Raw genomic sequence first — 25076 nt, 5'->3', positions numbered from 1 at the left:
AAGTCAAGCAATGAATTATTGGCTAAGCGTTACAAAATCAAGCGTGAGGAGGGAATGGCCAATCTTCAACAAACGAATGCATCTATAACTAAAGTTGGAGCTCCTAGTAACAAACAAAATCAGCCACCAACTACTCAACCGTTCAAGTTATCTATGTTTGCAACAACTGCGAAAACAAATTTGAATTCGATTAAAGAGCCAGTCACGAAGCCTAATCCAAAGAAAAAAATTTCAGACAATGCGAGTAGGACTCAACCTAATGTTATTGCTGAAAGGAGTGTAGAAAAGGAAGTTTCCATGAAAAAACACAAAGGGTTGAAGATTCAAGATTCAAAAGGGCAAAGTTTGGCTCAAGGTAGAGGACCGGTACCTACACAAATTCAAGAGCCAAAGGAGCAGCCCATGAAAAAAACAATGATTGAAGATGGATCAATGGAAAGACAGCAAACTGGGAAAAACAATTATGTTGGAAATGGTAGTTTGAAGGCCAAGGAGCAGCCTAGGAAAAGGGTAGTAGTGTCTGGAGATGAGTCAAGGGTAAAAGAGAAACCTTTGAAAAGGATAGTTGTTGAAGATGACTCAAGGGCAAGGCAGGAAAGTGCTAGAAAGAAGTCAAAAAGAACCCCTTTGTGTCCATCAATGTTAATTGATGACTACCTTAAGAAAAATGGAAAAGATGTTGAAAACGAGATCCGGAATTTAATTGAAGATGAGGGAGACATTGTTATGGAAGAACAAGAAGAAAATGTGGATTGTGAAGAAGCTGCTGAAACAAATGGTAAATTTTATATATTTTGTTAATCAAAGGTGTATGTTATGTGTGATGTTTTATCTTAACATTATATTGTCTAATGTCAAAGCAGAGACAACTAAGAAAAGAACTCGGGGACCAACACTGTGTTTAAAAATATATGCAAGGTCTCTCAAACAACGTGAAGAAGTTACTCTAGACGATGACGGAGATGTAATTGGACCCGATGACAAAACTGTTGCAGAATTTGCCAATTTCCTTGGCTCTATAGCAAGGAATTCAGATTTCTGTCCCTTGATCTATACAAACTTCAAAGAGATGCTGAAAAAGGAAACAAAAAATGATCATATGGACCGTAAGGAACGTATATGGAGATTTGTTAATGTATGTGGAGTCAAATTTCATTTTTGTTTCAATAATCAAATATTTATTAACTTTTGATGACCATTGTTATTTTATTTTTTTGTAGAGGAAGTACATTATTCCTGATGAAGGACAAAAAGTGGTGTTTATTACAATAAATAGGGCTTGGAGACACCATAAGTGCGATATGAAAAAAAAACATTTTCTGAAATACACTAGTATGAAGGAGAGATTAAAAAATCGTCCTGAGAGCATATCTGAAAATCATTTCAAGAAACTGTTGATATATTGGAAAGATAGCAATGTCCAAGTAAGTTAGCTAGTTGTTTTGCTCAATAGTTTCAAGAAATTTTTGCTCAATAGTTTTTTCTTGTATGTAGGCCATTAGCCAAAAAAATGCAGTTAACAGGAGCAAGCAAAAGTTTAGGCATCGTGTGGGACCAACGAACTTTGCTAGAATTCGTGCAAAAATGGTATGGTATTAAATTTTGTTCTAGTTTTTATTATTTGATGCATATAATGAGGCTTCTTTTTGACAACTATTCTTATTTGATGCATATAATGAGGACCAACTGAACTTGTTTTCTTATTTGATGCAAATGTTGGTCATAATCTGGTTATATATAATGAGGACCGACTTAAATTATTTTCTTATTTGATGCAAATGTTTGTCATAATCTGGTTATAACGATGACCAACTGAACTTCTTTTCTATGATTAATAATGTAGCGGGCTAAGAAGGATGGAGAAGTCACCCAAGCTGAGGTGTTTATTGAAACTCGCAAAAGTCGAAGAGGAAAAGAAGTTGATGGAGAAACACAAGTTGCTATAGTAAGTTATAAAATTCTGGTATTCATCCAAAATACGTACATAGTTTTTCATTTTATTTTTTATACCGACAATTTGTATAATTAGGACAAACTTCAAGAATCTATTGATAATTCACCTGAAACTGCCAAAGAAACATTTCACTCACTATTTGGGAAAGAAAAGCCTGGTAGTGTGCGTTGTCATGGAAAAACTGCCACACCATCATCATTAAGGAAAAAAGAAGAAATTTCTTTAGTGAAAAAGCAATATGATGGGAAAATTGCTGACATGTCACAGAAGATGGGAGCAATGGAAGTACTTTTAAAAAACATGTACATGCAACAAAATCCACATTTAAGTGAAGAAGATGTAGATAATATGATTAGAAATACTTTACATGGTGATGATAATAGTCCAATAGCACGTTCGTCGACATCGACATATGCTCCTGCTCATCTTAAGGTATAACTTCATTTTGCATTAGTCAACATTGTTCTTGTACCTTGTTTTTTTTGCTGCACAAATCATGTAGTTTTTAGGATATCTTTATTGCTAGTTGAAAGGGTTGGTGCTTAGATTAGGACTGTTTTTAGTGTTTTTTCAGACACCTTGATGACCTTGGTTGTTTAAGAATTGTTAGTTTTGTTGGATATTGTCTTTATGGGACATCTACTTGTGAACTGTTAGTTTTGTTGGATATTATTTGTTTTGTTAGATATTGTGGTTTTTGTGAACATATGCTTTGTTTGTCAAGATGATGAGTTTGTTCTGTGTGTGCCCGAGTTTTGATTGTTGCTTTACCTGAGTTTTTGGATGTTATATATAGCAGGGCTGCTTTTGATTTTTAGGCTTGATTTGTATTTAATTTTGCTATTGTTAGTTTGATTTGTATTATATTTTCATATACTTTTAGGTTAGAAATGAAAATGATCATGATCAAGATGATGATGATCCTCAAGATGATGATGATGATGCTGCTTATGATCAAGAAGATAATCTTGATTGTTCTCAAAATGATCCTCAAGATGATGAATTTCAAGATGGTGATGAAGACCAATATTGATTCAAGCATGGAAGATTATGTTTTGCTTTTTGTAACAAGTTAACTTGTAGTTTATTTCGTTTTGATCTATTTTGTAAAGTTAACTTCTACTTTATATCGCATGGATCTATCTTGAAAAATACATTATGTACCATGTGTATTATGCAAATTAGAATATTATTGACAATTATATAATTAGACTTGAAGATATATGGAACATTTTATTATGAGATTATTGTGTTTAGTATAATTTATCGAGAATGTTGCGTAAAGCATGATAACTACAATTGTATCACCATATGAATATAATAGTAAATTTAAATAATTTAATTATATTTTTAGTCAACAAGTTTCAGACAACACTTTCAAATTTGTTGCTTATATAAAACAGTTGAATTAACCGATAGGCAACAAGTTTTATCCGTTGCTTGATAAAAACCGTTGCCTTTCCATATATTTTATGCAACGGCTATTTACGGGTTGCCTGTATAAAACCGTTGACGTTTAGCTTTCAAGCAACGGTTATATATTGTTGCTTTAAGGGAACCGTTGCCTAAAACTAGAGCAAACATCGTTGTCTTTGCATATGTTCAGCCAACGGTTTACTGAATGTGTTGGTAAAAAGTCAAAAAGCGTTGCATGTTCGAATAGGTAATGCCCGTATACACCACACCTGATAAACTGTTGACTAAACGTTTAGGCAACGATTTTTGTACATTTTACAACGGTTTTCAGTAGTTGTTGAAAGCGAAAAATGTTGTAGTGTCTTCAAGATAATCGATTTTTAATGTTTTTTGTTTTTTATATATTTGTTAGGTGACATGTTGTTGCTTTAATATACAAAATATTTTACTCTGATGTCCAACTGATATATGAATGGTGCCTGATATTTAAATATTTAGAACAAACTGTGGACCCAATAGTGCATTTGCCAAAATAATAGAGATATATCACTTAAATAATGTTTTCATTTATTTTACCAAACATATCAATTTGTCTTTATCCATATCAAACAATTATATTCCTGTAACTATACCCTTTTTCAAGATAAGGACAAACAGAATTGAGAAAGATCACTAACTATCTACACGCCAAAATCACATTGTTCCTTCATCTCCTACCATTGGATCTCCGAACGCCATATTCAAGAACTCACCCAGCCATTAAGATCTTCCATGGAATCTTCCTCAAAAAGGTAAAAATCTAAACTTTCTCAACTAATTTCAGTTTTTTACGCATCGAAATCGACAAATGCATGCTTCACATACTTCACTCTTTTTCATTTTTTTGGTCGAAAATTGCTTTAGAGTTTATCAAAGCCATCAAGTTTTTAATCAATTAAATTTGTTTGAAAAATATGAGAATGTTATATATTATAATCTATTCACAAAAAATGAAAGATGTGATACATCTGTTTCTGCGATAGAATTCATTTTGTATATGTTACGGTCATAATTTGTTAACTGATGATGATGAACTGTTGATATCAGATGTGAATTCAAAAGAAACAACAGATTTGAAACGATTATTTCCCCTGATGAGGTATATCATTAAATTTACATACTTTGCTTTCGATATTGTTTCATGTATTTCTATAATCAATAATTCATGTCAAATTTAGGGAAAAATTGAAATACCAAGGAATTTTTTTGATGCATGGAAATATGAGCTTCTGAAAAAACAAGATGCCCAGATAAGAACAAATCAAAAATCCTCAACAGTACGTTTGTGTTTAACCGATGACGAATGTTTCATGTATTATGCGCATTATGTGGCTGAAAGCTTTGGTTTTAAGAAACCCACCAAAGTTATATTGGATTATCAAATCCTGAACAATGTGTTTGAAATGACAATAATTGGAAGTGTTGATAATCAGAATAGGGCAACATCATTCGTAACGATAATCAATCCATTTGAGGTATATGGCATTTTAATATAATCTATATTTAAATTTATTGATGTAATGCAAATATGAACATTTTATAACTGAGTTTTTTGTCAAATTTAGAGAAACATTCAAATTCCAATTGATTTTTATGAACAATGGGAAAGAGAACTGCATCGCCTTGATTATGGTAGGATCGTATGGAATGATCGATCAGTACGTGTTTATTTTGAATTCAATGATACTGAAAAGGTTATGTATGGATATGAGGTTTCCTACACATTTGGGATTCTAAGACCAACAAAAGTGCGTCTAGAATATCAAATTAAGAACAACATATTTTCATTGAGTTTGATTGAATCGTCTGATGACCAATCCCTTACATCAACCGGAGTATTGGTAAAGTACACTTTTTTAATTTCATTTTATTATGGGACAAATTTGATTAGGTTTTCCAATTTTAATATTCTGTAACATATAATTATATTTTCAGGATGGAGTTGAAAAAGATGAACCTGCACAAGAGCTTCAAGATGTTGGTCATGATGAACCTGTTGAAAAGGCGCTAAGTGTTGATCAAAAACCAAACCTGTATGTTACATTACCTAAAGGATCAAATTCTTATTTTAGGGTTTTCACATATTTTCCTTATATGCTGCTATCTTGGTTTTGAAATTCATATAACAACATAACATATTAATGTCTTTATTATCGTTGATAAAGTTAACAAATAAAACATTTTATCAATTTAACTATTGCCAACTGTTTTCATTACATATTTACAGTTTCAAATTGACAAGAGATGTGTCTGAAAGAGAGAAAACAAGATCATTTAAAACCATGATTTATTCAAAAAAGGTATTATCAAATTAGACTATGACCATGATATTTCAAATTATTTATCATCATACAATATTTAATTTAGTTATCATAAATTGTATCTGTGACCATATAGGAAAGAATACAAATTTGTCCCAAATTTAAAGCTTCTTGGATTCATGAACTTCAGAAACAGTCATATGGATGGATTAGACATCCAAATAGAAATGTAGTTCAGATAAGTTTATGTTTGGAAGATGTTGACTGTTATATTACTTCTGGAAGAATTGCTTCAACTGTGTTTTACTTTCAAAAACCCACTTCAGTCATTCTCAACTATGAAATTGATGACAGTTGTAACGACCCGAAATTTATTATTCGTTATTTAATTATTTTATTACGCGAGGGCGTAATTCATAATTATTTTATTAAGCGGCAAATAATTAATTGGCGCGAATATAAGTTAATACGCGAGTTAGGAGCGTTACGTGAGCGAAACCATGTTAAGTGGGCTTGAAGCCCAATAGGCCAAGGCAAGGGAAAGGGGGGCGGTTTATGATGCAAGTGGGAGGAGAAGATATTTTCTTCTACTTGGTTGGTAAGAAAAGTCAATAAAGGTGGAAAGGAGATAAGAACAAGAGAAAAATCACAAAGTTCATTCATCCTTCTTCTTCTCTCTTCTTTGGCCGTGGCATTTCTTCATCATTTCCCTTCCATCACAAATTTTCATTTCTTCACCAAATTGATCCATTAGAAGCTTGTTGGAATCATGGGAGTTCAAGGATCATCATCCCTAAGCTAGGGCAAGCAAGAGAGCAAAGCAAGAGGGTGCTAGGGCTGGAGAAAGAGAGGAGCTCATGAGAGCTAGAACATGAGGAGCTTGAGTATTCATCAAATTTCTAAGGTAAGAGAGTTAGTTTCCATGATTCATGAGTGGTTCAAGAGAGGGGAGGTTGTCTAGGCCTCCATTCCCAAACTCTCTTACTCATTTTCTTTGGGGTTTTGGGTGATTTTCTTCATGAATCATTGAAAGGAAAAGAGCATGAGATGTTATTTATTCATGACATGATTGTATGAGGGAATATGTAGATGTTTGTTAAGGAAAAAGTTTGTGTTCTTGATGAATTTTGATATGTTCACAAGCTTGTATAAATGGAATCATAACTATGTGTATAAGTGTTTTTGATGGTTAAAATACTTGTGTTTAAGTGCTTATGAATATGCTTGGTTGATTGTGTTGATGTGTGGTTATTTTGGTGTGCTTTGCCTAAGCCCTAGATTGGCCTTAGCCAAGCTCAATGATTTGCAAAGTGTTGATGAGTTTTGCAAAATGTTCATGAATTTCTTTGAATAATAAGTAATGAATGATGTATTGATGTTTAAATGGACTTTTGTAAGTGCTTTGAGTATGTATATATGTGTGATGGAGTTTAGAATATGAAAAATGGTCTATGTGAGAGTCTTGAGAGTTTAGAGTTTGAAATGAGAAATGTAGAAAATTGTTATCTATGAGGTCTGAACCTTTACGTGCATTTTTGACCTCTTTTCGTTGTGAACTGGTTTTAGTGGCCAACATAAAAGTTGTAGCCCTGTTTGTTATCTATAAAAGTCTTTATGTGCATCTCCATTGGACTTTCGTAGCTCAAGTTATGATCGTTGCAATGAGAGGCTGTCCTGCAGAAATCATGCACAATTTGTCTGTGGCGCACCGTTTTAGAGGAGTGGCGCCCAGGCGCCCAGAGAAGTCTAGAAATGCCATTTTGACTCTGTTTTGTGACGAAGGCTGGCGCCCCAGCGCAGGCACTGTTCACAGGATTGAAAATGTTGACTTTTGGTTGACTTTTGAGGGTTTTCGACCCTGGAACCTATTTTACTCAGTTTTTCGTGTAGACTCCGATTCTGGTGTTTGTTTTATGAGTTGAGGCATGCTTAATATAGTTGTTATATATTAATTGCATGAGGGTTGTGTTGATGTTTATGTGATGATAGCTTGTTGATGAATGATGATGTGTTGATGTATATGTTGATGATGTGTTGATATATATGTTAGTTGATGTTGTTGACGTAATTGTTGAGGGATATCGAATTATGTTATTCGATAAAGACGGATATTAGGATCTTGTTATTCTAATAAAGACGGATATTAAGGTATTGATTATCTTAATAAACACGGACGTTGGATAGTGTTCCACGTTATTGTTGATGGGCTATATGCCAATTGTTGATGGATATATTCATGAGTTTTGAGTGCATGCATCATGAATATTTAGGAATATTGGCTTGTCCAATAAAGACGAATATCGAACTATATTTGTTTGATAAAGACGGATATCGGAGGTGAGATACTCTGATAAAGACGATAGTACCACATGCATTAGAGGTGTCTAGAGGACATAGCATGAATGTGAAGCATTAGATTGCATTAGGGATTATGTGCGCATTTTATGATAGATGATGTTTGACACATACTTGGTAAATGTTGATTGTTAATCCGTATGTGAGGAGCAGAGTCCGTCATGACTATAAAATGAACAACGCAGGGTCCGTCATGACCATAATCTGAACAATGTATTTGTGGTGTTAGATTACATTAGGAACTTTATGTATATTCCTATTGGTAATTGAGTTATGTGATATTTGTTGATGTTTTGGTATTGTCCGAGACGACGTGAAACTATATGTTTGGTGTATTTTGTGGATGATTGATTATGTGATAATTGTTGACGTACAAGTGATGTTTGAATTATAATTTATCTGGTAAATTATAATGGAATATTTGTTGATGAATGTGCGTGTGAGTTAGTAGTATGCATGATAGTGGTGTAAAGCGTAGGTGCATTCTTATGCTTGTTTTATTGATCATGTAAACTAACTCTCTGCTTTGTGTTAATTGAAACCTTTGGGGGTTCAGATATCCAGGTTGACAGGTTATATGTTAGCTTGTCCGAGTAGCGTGGTGAAGCTCCGCTCTGATTGTGACACGGGGAGAAAAGGGGTTTTGTATATATATATATATATATATATATAAATTCCTTTAGAAAATTACTCTGTAATTGCTTATGTTTTCATATAAGAATTATTCTTTGTGAAAAGTATTGGTTTTGTATAACTTATAACGCATCGTGTTGATGCGGAGGATTTTGTATTTTGTGATATTCAAACCAGCACTTTATAATCAGATTTTCAATTTTTCCGCTGCGTATTTTTGAAAAAGATTTTATAAAGGCAGAGATAATTAAATAACGGGTTTGGGTGTTACAAAGTGGTATCAGAGCGGGTCATCTTCGGACTGTGAGGTTATGTGTCAATCAGAGCCGTTCTGTGCAGTCAGATCGAGTGATCGTGTGTGCCAGTTGTGTCTGTCTTTTCTTGTTGTGTGTACTTGATGCGATTGATACTTATCATTGTTATAAGTTATCAAGTAAAGTAGTGGTTGTCTATTTTTATGCTTAAAGTTTTAAAAATTTGTGTGGTTTGAACTTTTGGTTTGTAGATGCTTATTGCTAATTGTTGATGATCCGACATGATGTAAAACTGCATGTGATGAAGATTTTGTTGAAAATATAAGATTATTTTCTTTTGAGTAAGTGAAAATGAATTTTTCACTAGAGTGAGAAAGGAGTAGGATGTAAGTAGATCCTAGTGTGTGTTGTTATATGTTTGTTTATAATATGTGGTAGATTGATTACTAGTACTTAGTGTGGTTCTTTAATTGAACTATGTGAATGTATTCTCATGATGAGAACTTGTTTGAGAACATGCTATGTTTTATACATGTTTGAGTAGATGTTGTAAGTATGCGAGCAAATGAAATGTAATGCATGTACTTGACTCGATGTCTTGTGTACATGGATGTTTTGTTGTCTTACATATATTTTAGTTATAAATATATGTATTGACATGTTGTGTTTGCATATGCTAGTTGATATGAAGGTTGTTACACTAGTATATGTGGGGAATAGAATATTTATGTATTTGCGTAGTGGCGTATATGTCAAGAGGACTGTACAGGATATTTGTGTAGATGTCTAGGTTTAATGCCTTACGTTTACCCTTATATGCGACACGCATGTGAATGTTGTCGGTACTAGATTCTTTTTGGGAGAATATATTTAGAATCGATAGAATGACTAGGAGTTTATACCGGAAGTTCTAGTGGAAGAGTATAGATGGGTTTGAGATAAGTGGGGGAGAAAGTTGTGTCTCTCCGAGATGGTTCGAATGTGAAGAAGTTAGGATGGATGGAGATGCTCTTGAAGTAGATTGTTCAAGATTGATTAGTGTTGTTCGAAGTGGAAGGAACTTGGACAGCAAGTTGTGAGGATTGCTAGATGAAAAGTTGTTGGACTAAGTGTTCGTCATGGGATCAACACTGAGATTGGTTAAGAAAGATGAAGACCGTTTGGAAATGATTGGAGATCGTGTAGTGTACAAAAGAGTATGGACTAGAGGCGGATGAGAACTACAAGAATTTCTCAGAAGCAATACCATGGAATGGAAGGAGTAGGACGTTGTCGTTCAGACAAGTTGAGTAAGGACGAGTAGACGTCAATTTGATAAGGGATTGAAAGTAAAGTTCTTATTTGGAGAGTATTTTGGAGGAAATATTAGATGATCATTCCGGAAGATTCAGAATGAGTCGAACTAAAGTTGTTTAGCCGTAAAGAGAATGTGACCATTGTGGAATGGTGGAACGGACAGAGATGTTAAATGGAAACCGTTGTTGGAAAACGGAGAAGACGTTATGCGTTAAGAGTAGGCGAACCTAGTGATGATTAGGTGATGGTTATAAGAATGGTGGGAATACCTATAGAGTTGTATCGGTGTGAGCTAAACTTGTTAATTATTAGCAAGTGAACCTTTTAGGAAAGTAAACATTTTGAATAGTTCGAAGAGACTTGTCAAGATTGGAATAAAGATTTTGTGTGGATGAACTTTAGGATGTTATGACTTTAAGATAGTCACGAGATGCGAATAAGAACTGGTCGAATGGAGAAAAGTATGTTTGTCACAGTGAAGAACGATAAGGAACGTGACTAGTTGGATTGTGTGCGACAAATAAGGACGTTGTTGGAATCAACAAGATATGAACTGTGGTTGTTTGGAAATCAACTTTTGGATAGTCACCGAGATTGAATATGGAATTACTAGGTGATCGAGAAGAGCCTAGGAAGGATTTATAGCGGTTGAGTGTGTTAGAATCGAGTAGTCATTTCTTGGAAAGATTTGAGAAGCTTAGAATATAGATGTTAAGCTTAGAGAACCATTAGTGTTGTATAACCAAGGAAAAGAAGTGAGTTCTCATAGTAGATGAGAATGGAATTAAGAGATACCATAGTAGGGTTAGTAAACTTGTGAGGGTATCAAGTAGTAGAGGATGGTATGAATAGTAGAGTTATTTCAAGATGGAAGTGGGGTGACAATTTGATGGATTTTGTAAGAGCTTGTCGAGAAAGAAATAATTTCATTTGGATAATGATCGGACGATTAGTGTCGGAGTTGGATGAAACCTTAGGAGGTTGAGATGGAACTGAGAGCGAAGTATCATTTTTGGATGTTTGGAAATAAGAAAGTATCAGAGAGAGTGTTTTGTAACATTCGGAAGTAAGAATGAGATTGACAACGACTTATTGGAAAAGTCGGTGGAGATTTGAGATGTTGGACACATCGTATCCGTTGGAATAGTAAAGTTATACCATGTGGTAAAGGAGTAAAGGATTTCGAATATTTTCATCATGGACGGTGAAACAACAGTGAGTCTATGGGTGACTTAAAATAATATTTTGATAAGGGTATCGCGGCGGAAAAACGACATTGGAAATGTTATGTTACGTAATCTAAGAATTTAACGGTTAGAGGTGGTGAATTTGATAAGTGTCAAGAAAAATTTGAGGAGTTGATCAACAAAGGAATGTTGAGGTTGTGTTGTCGACTAAATGATTGGAATAAGATTCGACGCAGTTAAGTGATTGAAGAAAAGTTGAGGACTTATGGAACTTGAAAAGTTGTAAGGTATTCAACGAAAACGTCTTTTCAAGGTGAGTAAACAGTCACTTTCATCCTCGAAAGTGTCATCCGCTGTCAAACAAGTCCCTGAATCAATGAAAGTTAAAAAAAACTCCCTGAATATTAATTCCGTTAGTCATTTTAGTCCAAAACGTTAAACATCTGTTAACTTATGATGATGTGTCTCAGAACACGCTGATGTGGCAAGTTGACTGTGTTATTTTTAATATTTTGTTGAATTTTTATGTCCACTTGTGTTTTATTCTAATTAACATTAATTTTAAAAATTAAAAAAAAAAAGTTAAAAGAAGAAATTCATACCAACTATCTACCTTCCAACCTGGAAAATTCATCCAAAGTTGAGAAACATCACAATACTATAAAAATTATCACAATAACAACAGCAATTCGGTTGAACATACATGAACCACCCAAAAATCTATTGACGTGTTAAGGAATGAAGTTTGGATGAAAACATTAGGGGTTGTGATTGAGAGGAATGGTGGCTAGATGGACATGACGGGGGTTACGGCGGTGTAGAACAAGTTGCTGGATCTGGTGTCGATGGAGTAAGGCAAGGTGTTGCTGCAATTCCTTTTTCCCCTTCTCTTGTAGCAATTTAGTAATAACCCTGGTTGGTTCTTCATGGTGCTAGTTTTTTAGGTTGGGTTATTTTGCTTTTAAAACTGCTGGGATTTGTATTTTGAATGAGTATGCTAAGAGCAAGGATGTGGTTGTTGTTTCTAGTAGCAGTTGAGTTTGGAAAATAGGTTCATTTCGTGTGCAAGTTTGATTGTTGATGAAAAATAATTGTTTTTTGTTTTGATTTTTTCAATTCCAATTTGTAGCCTTCATTGATGAATCTATGTGACCAAGATAAAATTGAGTTCAAGATTATAGGTTGAATGTGGTACTTGAATAATTTATTATCTTCAGGGATTATGTTTCTTCTTCTTCATTTCATTGAACGTGGTACTACACTGATGCTTGAATTGATGAAGATTTGTGAGGGAGAGAGGAGGAAGAAGATGAAGAATAATTTTGATTTTCACTGTCAATTTGATCCTTGCATAGGTGGCTGTGAATTTGAATAAAAAATTGTAACATATTGGTCAAATAGTCAAAATTTGGGACATATCATAAAAAACAAACAGAAAAATAACGTTAGGGACTGTTTTGACTAACAGAGGTTCGAATCAGGGACTTTTAAATGTTTTATGTTGATTCAGGGACTATTATGACAGCGAACGACACTTTCAGGGACGAAAGTGGCTGTTTACTCTTTCAAGGTGTATTAGACTGATTAGAGTTTGTTTTGAGTGGTGCAGTGAGTACCGTAAGATATTAAGTGGACGTTTTGGTGGTTTGATAAGAATGGTTTATACCGACATCATGATTGTTGACTATCTATCGACAAATCGAGGGATTAGCTGTCCTTGATCTATTGTTGGTAGTAGACTAGATTGTGTTGGTTGGGATAGACTAATTTTGTCAAACTTATTAATACGTGGAGTTTGAAGTGTTTTGTTGGAAATCGGATAAAAGAGTTATCCGGAGTTGTTTTAAGTCGGGTAATTTTCGAGGGCGAAAATCTTTTAAGTGGGGGAGAGTTGTAACGACCCGAAATTTATTATTCGTTATTTAATTATTTTATTACGCGAGGGCGTAATTCATAATTATTTTATTAAGCGGCGAATAATTAATTGGCGCGAATATAAGTTAATATGCGAGTTAGGAGCGTTACGTGAGCGAAACCATGTTAAGTGGGCTTGAAGCCCAATAGGCCAAGGCAAGGGAAAGGGGGGCGGTTTATGATGCAAGTGGGAGGAGAAGATATTTTCTTCTACTTGGTTGGTAAGAAAAGTCAATAAAGGTGGAAAGGAGATAAGAACAGGAGAAAAATCACAAAGTTCATTCATCCTTCTTCTTCTCTCTTCTTTGGCCGTGGCATTTCTTCATCATTTCCCTTCCGTCACAAATTTTCATTTCTTCACCAAATTGATCCATTAGAAGCTTGTTGGAATCATGGGAGTTCAAGGATCATCATCCCTAAGCTAGGGCAAGCAAGAGAGCAAAGCAAGAGGGTGCTAGGGCTTGAGAAAGAGAGGAGCTCATGAGAGCTAGAACATGAGGAGCTTGAGTATTCATCAAATTTCTAAGGTAAGAGAGTTAGTTTCCATGATTCATGAGTGGTTCAAGAGAGGGGAGGTTGTCTAGGCCTCCATTCCCAAACTCTCTCACTCATTTTCTTTGAGGTTTTGGGTGATTTTCTTCATGAATCATTGAAAGGAAAAGATCATGAGATGTTATTTATTCATGACATGATTGTATGAGGGAATATGTAGATGTTTGTTAAGGAAAAAGTTTGTGTTCTTGATGAATTTTGATATGTTCACAAGCTTGTATAAATGGAATCATAACTATGTGTATAAGTGTTTTTGATGGTTAAAATACTTGTGTTTAAGTGCTTATGAATGTGCTTGGTTGATTGTGTTGATGTGTGGTTATTTTGGTGTGCTTTGCCTATGCCCTAGATTGGCCTTAGCCAAGCTCAATGATTTGCAAAGTGTTGATGAGTTTTGCAAAATGTTCATGAATTTCTTTGAATAATAAGTAATGAATGATGTATTGATGTTTAAATGGACTTTTGTAAGTGCTTTGAGTATGTATATATGTGTGATGGAGTTTAGAATATGAAAAATGGTCTATGTGAGAGTCTTGAGAGTTTAGAGTTTGAAATGAGAAATGTAGAAAATTGTTATCTATGAGGTCTGAACCTTTACGTGCATTTTTTACCTCTTTTCGTTGTGAACTGGTTTTAGTGGCCAACATAAACGTTGTAGCCCTGTTTGTTAGCTTTCCAACCAGTATATGTGCGTCTCCATTGGACTTTCGTAGCCCAAGTTATGATCGTTGCAATGAGAGGCTGTCCTGCAGAAATCCTGCACAATTTGTCTGTGGCGCACCGTTTTAGAGGAGTCGCGCCCAGGCGCCCATAGAAGTCTAGAAATGCCATTTTGACTCTGTTTTGTGACGAAGGCTGGCGCCCCAGCGCAGACACTGTTCACAGGATTGAAAATGTTGACTCTTGGTTGACTTTTGAGGGTTTTCGACCCTGGAACCTATTTTACTCAGTTTTTCGTGTAGACTCCGATTCCGGTGTTTGTTTTATGAGTTGAGGCATGCTTAATATAGTTGTTATATATTAATTGCATGAGGGTTGTGTTGATGTTTATGTGATGATAGCTTGTTGATGAATGATGATGTGTTGATGTATATGTTGATGATGTGTTGATATATATGTTAGTTGATGTTGTTGACGTAATTGTTGAGGGATATCGAATTATGTTATTCGATAAAGACGGATATTAGGATCTTGTTATTCTAATAAAGACGGATATTAAGGTATTGATTATCTTAATAAAGACGGACGTTGGATAGTGTTCCACGTTATTGTTGATGGGCTATATGCCAATTGTTGATGGATATATTCATGAGTTTTGAGTGCATGCATCATGAATATTTAGGAATATTGGCTTGTCCAATAAAGACGAATATCGAACTATATTTGTTTGATAAAGACGGATATCGGAGGTGAGATACTCTGATAAAGACGATGATACCACATGCATTAGAGGTGTCTAGAGGACATAGCATGAATGTGAAGCATTAGATTGCATTAGGGATTATGTGCGCATTTTATGATAGATGATGTTTGACACATACTTGGTAAATGTTGATTGTTAATCCGTATGTGAGGAGCAGAGTCCGTCATGACTATAAAATGAACAACGCAGGGTCCGTCATGACCATAATCTGAACAATGTATTTGTGGTGTTAGATTACATTAGGAACTTTATGTATATTCCTATTGGTAATTGAGTTATGTGATATTTGTTGATGTTTTGGTATTGTCCGAGACGACGTGAAACTATATGTTTGGTGTATTTTGTGGATGATTGATTATGTGATAATTGTTGATGTACAAGTGATGTTTGAATTATAATTTGTCTGGTAAATTATAATGGAATATTTGTTGATGAATGTGCGTGTGAGTTAGTAGTATGGATGATAGTGGTGTAAAGCGTAGGTGCATTCTTATGCTTGTTTTATTGATCATGTAAACTAACTCTCTGCTTTGTGTTAATTGGAACCTTTGGGGGTTCAGATATCCAGGTTGACAGGTTATATGTTAGCTTGTCCGAGTAGCATGGTGAAGCTCCGCTCTGATTGTGACACGGGGAGAAAAGGGGTTTTGTATATATATATATAAATTCCTTTAGAAAATTACTCTGTAATTGCTTATGTTTTCATATAAGAATTATTCTTTGTGAAAAGTATTGGTTTTGTATAACTTATAACGCATCGTGTTGATGCGGAGGATTTTGTATTTTGTGATATTCAAACCAGCGCTTTATAATCAGATTTTCAATTTTTCCGCTGCGTATTTTTGAAAAAGATTTTATAAAGGCAGAGTTAATTAAATAACGGGTTTGGGTGTTACAATAATCTTTTTACCATGACTCTTACAAATAATGAAGACATCTTTGATATATCAGGTCATGAGAATGACTCTGATTGCTTTATTGTTTCGAGTCCTGAAAGATCTGCTCATTCATATGAGAATATCCCGGAACCTCCAATTGATGAGAATGAAGAAATAAATGATGAAAGTCTGTATAAATGGGACCTCATTGTCAGTAAAGCATATGCAAGCAGGACTAAATCACAAGTTTTGGTAAGCAAATACAAAACTCTTCTTTTTACCATTCATACAGTAAATTCTTTTATTTAATATCATACCTTTTGATTTAATACGATTATGATTAGTAATTTTTTCAATCTGATAGCACATACAACCTAAAACTGCTGAGTTAGTGCTGACTGACAAGGAGTACCTATACATAGATACTCCCCATAAAATGAGTGGAATTAGGTGCACCATTAAAACATATGAAAGAAAGAACAAGGATAAGAAAAAAAAAAGATTGTTGAGAAATATTTGACCAAAGGATGGTATACCTGGGTTTTGGCTAATAGTATAAATGAAGGAGACAAGTTGAATTTCGAACTTGAGAGGGGATCGAATATTCTTCACATTGACATTGTTCGAAAAAAACAATGACCAGAATAGGGAGCTTTAGATCAGTGACAATTTATGACATGTTGTATGTTACTTGAGGTTGTATTTGAAGTTTTATGGAATTTATGACGTGATCTATGTAATGTGAAGTTCTATGTGCCAACATTAACAATGAATTCTAGTTAGTTGTATGTGCTCTATTTAATAATTAGTATTGTAGGTCAGTTGAACAAATTCAAGCTTAATTGGTGTTCAAGTTGTATGTCCTATCTTTTGTATGAGTTTTATGATGTATTTACATTGTTAGAGAACCTTAACTATGATGGTTTGGGTAATATGTTGGCTGCTTGATTTCAAATTTGATACTTATCTAAGCATTAAGTTCATTTTACTTATCTCTTAATGTAGATCATCTTTGTTATGAATCTGTTTTGCCACTATATAAGAATTATTATCAATTGGTATGTTAGAATATAATATTAGTATTACAATGCTTCGATGAATAAAATTATATTCAAATGGCATTGATAGGTTACATCATCTATTGCTTCATTGATAAAATATTATTGACATCCTTTGTACATATGACTTATGTACTATCTATTGATATCTTTCAGCAATTAAAAAGAAGTTGTCGAACAATTATTTTTTACATACTGCGTATTTAAATAAATTCTGCTTAACTTATAATTAGAGTGTATATTCAAATATTTTTTTTGTTAATCTGCTATCCCAAAGTGTGACTCAAAAAAATTAACGGCGTCACGTTACGACCCGTGCGAATGCACGGGTCTATTACTAGTTTATATTGCTTATAGGATAGCATATGCACGACTCGTATGGATGACAAAATAGTTAGTAAAAGAACATTTGAGGTACAGGCAGCTCAAGCGTCAAGCCCAAGTCAAGGCACTTTCAAGCCTAGGTTTAAGAAAATGAGGTTATTGGCCAGACACTTTAAAGCCAAGTTCAAGATAATAAGAATTGAATCAACTAAATTATGATGAAATTCAAGCTCAAGCCCAAGTCAAGGCACTTTCAAGCCTAGGTTCGAGAAAATGAGGTTATTGGCCCGACACTTTAAAACCAAGTTCAAGATGATAAGAATTGAATCAACAAAATTAGTGCATACCACTAAAATTACATTTGTTTTCTATGTAGGTAAAATCAGTAAAATGCACTAGTAATATTTTTTTTCCCTTCATTTTCATGTAATCATTTTGAGTAAAATCACAAGTCAAAATGTGTTGATACGATTTAAGTCTCTGTAAAATTATAAAATCATTTAAACTCACACATTTTCACTATTTTAATAATCTTTACTATAGCACCGAGTTATTTAATAATACATATATAGGGACATTTTTATGATAATATATGTTAATTGTTAGAGGTGTAACAATTTTTTTTACTAATTTTTATATTTAAGAATAGTATATGTTAATGATAAGAGGATAACAATTTTTAATACTAGTGTATTTTTCACTGTGTCTCTTATTTTTATGCATGTATTCAGAAAGAATAAAGAAATGAAAAGAATAAAATACAATAGAATAGAATAGATGAAAACAAGTGAAAGATTAACAAATAAGTAATTAATTTTTGATAAAGTATTGAATATTACAAAATTTTATGCGATTATATAATTATAATAAGTTATTTAATAGATAATAGATACATTTTTTTTGAATGAGATAAATAATAGATACATAAATGTAATATGAGTTTCATAACAATAAAATAAATTAATAGGGTTAAAATTTACAATAACTTTATATTTCAATCACATATAATATTCATTATCACGTAATATGAAGAGTCATATTTACTACATGAAAAAAATGAGATATTATTCATTACAATATAGTAGTAATAGTATATTGATGGAGATATAGTTAGTTGGCGTTCTTTGTTAATGAAATGCATGATTCTAGTTATATTTAATTCATGAGAACAAGAGGAAATTAATTTCGTATGAATTTTTGTCAAAAAAAAAAATCGTATGAATTGTCTAATCTTCAAAATTAACCTGTTTATTAACATAATCTTTATACTTAATTCACAAGAACATGTTTACCATTTTATTAACCTGTTTTGAATTTATGTCTTTGTGAAATTGTGTAACTATACCAAAATGCAAGAGGTGGATTCACTTTTAAAAAGGTGATGGTCATAGTGATTATGCAGATTTATTTGAGACATTGATGCCCGATGGAGTTCTGAAATACTAATATGTAGAGTAAGCAAAATACTTTCAATCATTTCCTTTAAAACTCAAAAGAGAAGCGGATCGAAAATGAAACCTACAGGTCATTCGTAAAATTTCGCACGACACTTGCGTCGTACTATTTATCTATTTATTCATTCACGAATATTACCCCTAACGCAGGTAATTTTTTTCTTTAGATTGCGTTGATCATAAAACTCAGTAATTAGGTGAAAATCATATGTAAATTTTATTGATATTTACATAAATGTGATACTTTTGTCCCTCGATCCTATATTTCAATTGAATATCTATACTATATATAAAGAGAATACATGAGTTTTGGTGTGAACTTTTCATAATACCAACAATATCCTTGAATTTTTTTAGTAGCAACAAAAATATTTTATTAACAAACTGTCCATAACATAAGACACACACACACACACACACACACACACATATATATTTTAGGCTTAATTAGTAAAATGGTCCCTTAAGGATATTTTTGGTTTCAGATTGGTCCCTTAAAGAAAAAAAGGTCCAAATAGGTCCCTTAAAGAAAAAAAGTCCGAATAGGTCCCTTAAAGACATCTCCGTTAATCAGTTTGGTCCCTAAAAAGAGGTCTAAATAGGACCAAACTGATTAACGGAGATGTCTTTAAGGGACCTATTCGGACTTTTTTTTCTTTAAGGAACCTATTTGGACCTTTTTTTCTTTAAGGGACCAATCTGAAACCAAAAATGACTTTAAGGGACCATTTTCCTAATTAAGCCTATATTTTAACATAAGTTAGACACAGGCAGATGCGAAACGCGTCTGCCTGGCCCGCTAGTGAGACATAAACATGCTACCACATATATCGCCTATTTTCATTCAATAACGGAGTACCGTGGTTAAAATTAAATGACTCTAATTAAAGTGTTATTTTAATTATTTTAAAGACAATTTATATTTTTAAAATTATAATTAGTTTTAATATTTTATTTTATAATGGTAAAAACTTCATGAATTCCGTCCAAAGTCATAACTCAACTAACAACAAAATGACAAAATTGTTAGGTCGGACATTATGATTGGGGTTCGAACTCCGACTATCTTATTTGCATGTGCAAGTTTATGATGACTTTGTCATTTTGTCTATGTTAAAAAAAAAAAAAAAACTTCATGAGTTCTTATTTGAGCTAAGAGCAACCACACAAGTGACTTTTGATATGATATTTTCACCTAAGATTTTCAAGACATTAGGTTTATAGGTCCTCTTACTTATATGTTTCACAATCCATCACCACTACCTTATTGCTCACCAACCGGACTCTAATAGCACTGTTGAGCTGTAATGGGGAGTTTCATTAGGTTGAATCGGCATATTGGGCCAAGAGCAACTAGTGACACCACATCTTCACCGAAAACCTTAAAACATTGCTCAACAACTCTTTCGATCAATGTTAGACTTAACTCACACTTGATATATCCCAACATCTCTCCTCAAGTCTGAGTCTCATCCTGTCCACAATCCATCACCACTCATTTATTTCTCCCCCATCAAATCGAACTGTGATCTGATACCACTGTTGGACTGCGATGGAGAGTCTCACTAGATTGGATCGATACATTGGACTACGTACAAGCAATCACACAAACGACTTTTAACACCACGATTTCATCCAAAGTGTCAAACCATATTAGGTTTATAAGTCAACTTACTAATTATATGATATTTGTTGGTGTTTTGATTGGCTACATTTTGCAAAAGCCAACCAGCCAGATGCTGGACTGAGATGCTGTAGCATTATAGTACAGCATACTGAAGCTCTGTTTTAAGTGCAGAATTTTTTCTGTCAATCTCGTTCAAGATTTGCTTCAAATATTAATTCCAGCACGTGTGTATATGCAAGACGAGACTTACTGCACAAGAATTGTCCAAGTCGGCCTAAGGAAAGTTATTAAAAACAAAAATATAATTATATTATATTTTTGTTCGCTTTTTTTTGTTTGGTACAACACAAAACATATTTTCAATTTTAATCTAGGTTTGGCCGCAGCTGTTGCAAGGGTTTTTGTCTGCAACCCTAGCTTGCCCATCAAGACATTGAAGACTATAAATATGTGAAGCCTCAAGCTATTATTTTCATGTATTCTAAACCGTGTTTTTACAAAGTGTGAATTTTTAAGGTTTAGAGTTTGTGTCTTTTGTCAGCCTTTCTTGTGTCACTCTGATGCAAGTTTAGGACTGTGTTTTTATTGTTAATTGTAAGCTACTCCTAAGCTTTGAAGCACGGAGTTAGTGTGTGTGATTCACTCATAAGCTTTTAAGCAAGAGTGTGGTCTAGTTTCTAGGAGAGTGTCTCCATCTTGATTATTATTATTGACAGCAACATGGTACGTGTTGTTAGAGGGAATTTGGGACGGGGTCTCATTATCTAAGAGGTTCTTAGGTAGGATTGCACGGGTAGTGTCTAGGTGATAAGTCAAGTATCGGGTGTTGGTCGAGGGCTTTGAACTAGAGCTATTATAGTGGATTCATTCCTGGATTGGTATCCCCCAGAGTAGGTGACGTTGCACTGAACTGGGTTAACAATTATCTGCGTTATTTATTGTTCTGCAATTTATTTATTTATTTACTGTGTTCTGCGACTGTCTTGCTGCAACATATGCTATAGCATCCTGTGCAGCATTGTGTTCACTGCGTGCCAGATTTCAATTGGCATCAGAGCAGGCACCCTTTCCGGTTATAGGGTGAGCTCCAGGGAGAATGTCTGGCAACATGGACAAAGAAGGAGGGCTTGTAAGCAGACCACCGCTTCTAGTTGGTGTCTCCAACTATGATTATTGGAAATCACGCATGATTGCTTTCCTAAAATCTATGGATAGCAAAACTTGGAAAGCTGTTCTGAAAGGATGGGACCCCCCTGTGGTCATGGACAAGGATGGAAAGCCAACACTTGAACTAAAAGCTGAGGAGGACTGGTCTAAAGAAGAAGATGAGCTTGCTTTGGGAAACTCAAAAGCATTATATGCATTATACAATGGGGTAGACAAACACATTTTCAAACTGATCAAAAAATGTGTCTCAGCCAAGGAAGCATGGAAGATTCTTGAAACTGTTCATGAAGGTACTCCTCAGGTAAAAATGTCCAAATTACAGATCCTTACTACTCAGTTTGAAAATTTACGTATGAAGGATGAGGAAACAATTCAAGATTTTCATATGACTATTCTAGATTATGATAATCAATTTGATGCTTTGGGGGAGAAAATTCCCGAAGAAAAGTTAGTAAGAAAATTGCTCAGATCTCTTCCAAAGAAATTTGATATGAAAGTCACAGCTATGGAAGAAGCCAAAAACATATCTCAGATGAAGCTGGATGAACTGGTTGGATCACTCCAAACTTATGAAAGTGTTGTAAATGGAAGAAGTGAAAAGAAAAATAAGAGCATTGCTTTTTCATCCAAAAATGATGAAGAAGATCTAGAAGAGGATGAAGAATCTAATGAAAGTATCTCTGAAGCTATGGAGTTGCTGGGAAAACAGTTCAACAAAGTTCTAAAACAAATGGACAAAAGACCCAGACCAAATTCTAAGAATGATGCTCCAGGCACTATGCGCAGTATTGTGAATCAAGGAAAACCTAAGAGTGATGAAAGGTCAAGCTTAAACAAGAATATTCAATGTCACGAATGCGAGGGATATGGTCACATCAGACCTGAATGTCCAACATATCAGAAAAGAACGAAGAAAGGACTAACTGTCAGTTGGTCTGATGATGATGACTCAGAAGATGATACAGCATCTGTGACTGCCAAACATATCTCAGTCTTAACAGGTACTATTACATCTGATACAGAATCTTGTGATGGAGAGGTAACCTACGAAGAACTTGCTGATTCTTACAGAGAACTCTGCCTCAAGAGTGGAGAAATATGCAAAGTCATTGAGAAACAAAAGGTAACCATCAATCAATTGAAGGCAGAAAAAGTTGAAAATATATCAAAGATGGATGAGCTCCAGAAGAAGGTAAATTATCTATCCTCTGATCTTGATGAAGCTAAGGAAGTCATTGAAAAATTAAATGCTGACATTTGGCGTTTGAGAAAATTCTCTGACATGTTGTATAAAGATGATGATCATCTTGATAAACTTCATAAAGCTGATGGTCAACTAGAAGAAATCTTAGAGAAAAATGTTCTAAAGCCTAAACATATTGGGCTTAGTTATGAGAATGTCAACAAACACAAAGGTTACAGCCCAGATCTCACGTACATGCATCCAAAAGAAACTCATAAGCGAAAGATGCCTCAACAGATGCTACAACATCATAAGCAGCATCCCTTGTCAAAGAACAAAAGAAAACATCACTCTTGGATATGTCACTACTGTGGCAGAAAAGGGCATATAAGACCTTTTTGTTACAAATTGTTTGGATACCCTAACAGGCATCATCAGCCTAAACCAGTTTCCACAACTGCCTCCACTCAACAAGAATGGAAACCTAAAGGTAAGAATGTGAAGACCAGTGATGATACTCAACTTGAGAAGAAGATTACTGCTCTGATTGCTCACACATCACTTAGAGCTTCATCAAGGGAAGACTGGTATTTTGATAGTGGTTGTTCAAGACACATGACCGGAATTGAAAAATTTCTTGTTGATTTAAAGTCTTACTCAACTAGTTTTGTAACTTGTGGTAATGGTACTAAAGGAGAAATTGTTGGTATAGGGGAGCTCAACAGTAATAGCTTGCCTAAACTAAGCAATGTGTTGTTAGTAAAAGGATTGACTGCAAATTTAATAAGCATCAGTCAATTATGCGACCAAGGGATGAAGGTAAACTTCACCAAGTCTGAATGTTTGGTTACAAATGATGAGGGTGAAATTTTGATGAGGGGCGTCAGATCAAAAGACAACTGCTACTTATGGGTTCCCCAAGAAGAGGCAAATGTGTTGACATGCTTAATCACGAAAGAAGATGAAATAAAATTGTGGCACCAAAAACTTGGTCATCTAAACCTAAGAAGCATGAAGAAAGCTATACCTAAAGAAGCCATCAAGGGCTTGCCAAATCTCAAGATCGAAGAAGGAAGCATTTGTGGTGAATGTCAAATTGGAAAACAAACCAAGAAGCCACATCCAAAGCTGCAGCATCTTACCACTACCAGAGTTCTTGAGCTTCTACACATGGATTTGATGGAACCTATGCAAACTGAAAGCTTAGGAGGAAAAAGGTATGCCTATGTTGTTGTAAATGATTTCTCTAGATATACCTGGATAAATTTTATTGGAAAGAAATCAGAGACCTTTGACGTATTCAAAGATCTATGTATTCTACTTCAAAGAGAGAAAAACAATGTTGTGTTAAGGATCAGAAGTGATCATGGAAAGGAGTTTGAAAACTCTAGATTCTCTGACTTTTATGCCTCTGAAGGCATCATCCATGAATTTTCATCTCTCATTACACCACAACAAAATGGTGTAGTAGAAAGAAAGAATAGAATTATACAAGAGTCTGCAAGAGTAATGTTACATGCAAAGAAACTCTCTCATGGTTTTTGGGCAGAAGCTATGAACACTGCTTGTCATATTCATAATCGTGCCACCTTGAGATCTGGAACTACATCTACTCTGTATGAATTGTGGAAAGGTAAAAAACCTACTGTTAAGTACTTTCATGTGTTTGGAAGTAAATGTTATATCTTGTCTGATAGAGAACCAAGAACTAAAATGGATCCTAAAAGTGATGAAGACGTATTCTTGGGATACTCAACAAATAGCAGAGCCTACAGAGTATATAACTACAGAACCAAAACCATGATGGAATCTATAAATGTAGTAATAGATGATATTTCAAGTGAAGTTGTGAAAGATGATACAGAAGATGCTACAGCATCTATCCCAGGTAGTATAGATTCTGAAACTATTGAGGAATTCAAGAATGATACAGAGATTACTACACCTGAACCAATCTTTGCTACTTCAAAGAAAGGGTCATCCATTCGTACTCAAAAGAATCATCCTACAGATCTGATTATTGGTAATCCTAATCATGGAATTACTACTAGAAGGACACTTGACTTAGTTCCTAATGCTTGTTTTATTTCTAAGTTTGAAC

General features: G+C 34.3%; 2 protein-coding genes and 2 long non-coding RNA genes across 4 annotated transcripts; all 4 read left to right on the top strand.

Moving 5' to 3' along the window:
* The first annotated feature begins 10 nt into the window (after window positions 1-10).
* LOC123885210 lies at window positions 11-1505 on the top strand. Its single transcript, XM_045934483.1, has 3 exons — window positions 11-778; window positions 864-1135; window positions 1221-1505. Exons 1-3 carry the CDS (start codon window positions 55-57, stop codon window positions 1431-1433), a joined length of 1209 nt encoding a protein of 402 aa, XP_045790439.1. The 5' UTR covers window positions 11-54; the 3' UTR covers window positions 1434-1505.
* Window positions 1506-1529: 24 nt separating this feature from the next.
* On the top strand, window positions 1530-3121 carry LOC123885209 (coiled-coil domain-containing protein 1-like). Its single transcript, XM_045934481.1, has 4 exons — window positions 1530-1587; window positions 1844-1945; window positions 2030-2386; window positions 2838-3121. The coding sequence occupies exons 1-4, from the start codon at window positions 1585-1587 to the stop codon at window positions 2985-2987; spliced, it is 612 nt and encodes a 203-aa protein (XP_045790437.1). The 5' UTR covers window positions 1530-1584; the 3' UTR covers window positions 2988-3121.
* A 2911-nt stretch (window positions 3122-6032) lies between these two features.
* LOC123884946 lies at window positions 6033-8821 on the top strand. Its single transcript, XR_006801035.1, has 2 exons — window positions 6033-6574; window positions 8582-8821. It is a non-coding gene; the product is annotated as an uncharacterized LOC123884946 (long non-coding RNA).
* Window positions 8822-13569: 4748 nt separating this feature from the next.
* Window positions 13570-16599, top strand: LOC123887492. The gene is made up of 3 exons (XR_006801522.1): window positions 13570-13836; window positions 15845-16414; window positions 16527-16599. It is a non-coding gene; the product is annotated as an uncharacterized LOC123887492 (long non-coding RNA).
* The last annotated feature ends 8477 nt before the right edge of the window (window positions 16600-25076 follow it).

This window comes from Trifolium pratense, linkage group LG5 (assembly GCF_020283565.1).
Source record: "Trifolium pratense cultivar HEN17-A07 linkage group LG5, ARS_RC_1.1, whole genome shotgun sequence".
In the NCBI taxonomy this organism is placed as follows: Eukaryota; Viridiplantae; Streptophyta; class Magnoliopsida; order Fabales; family Fabaceae; genus Trifolium; species Trifolium pratense.
Note: the sequence above shows the minus strand (reverse complement) of the source record. Positions and strands in the feature narration are given on the sequence as shown.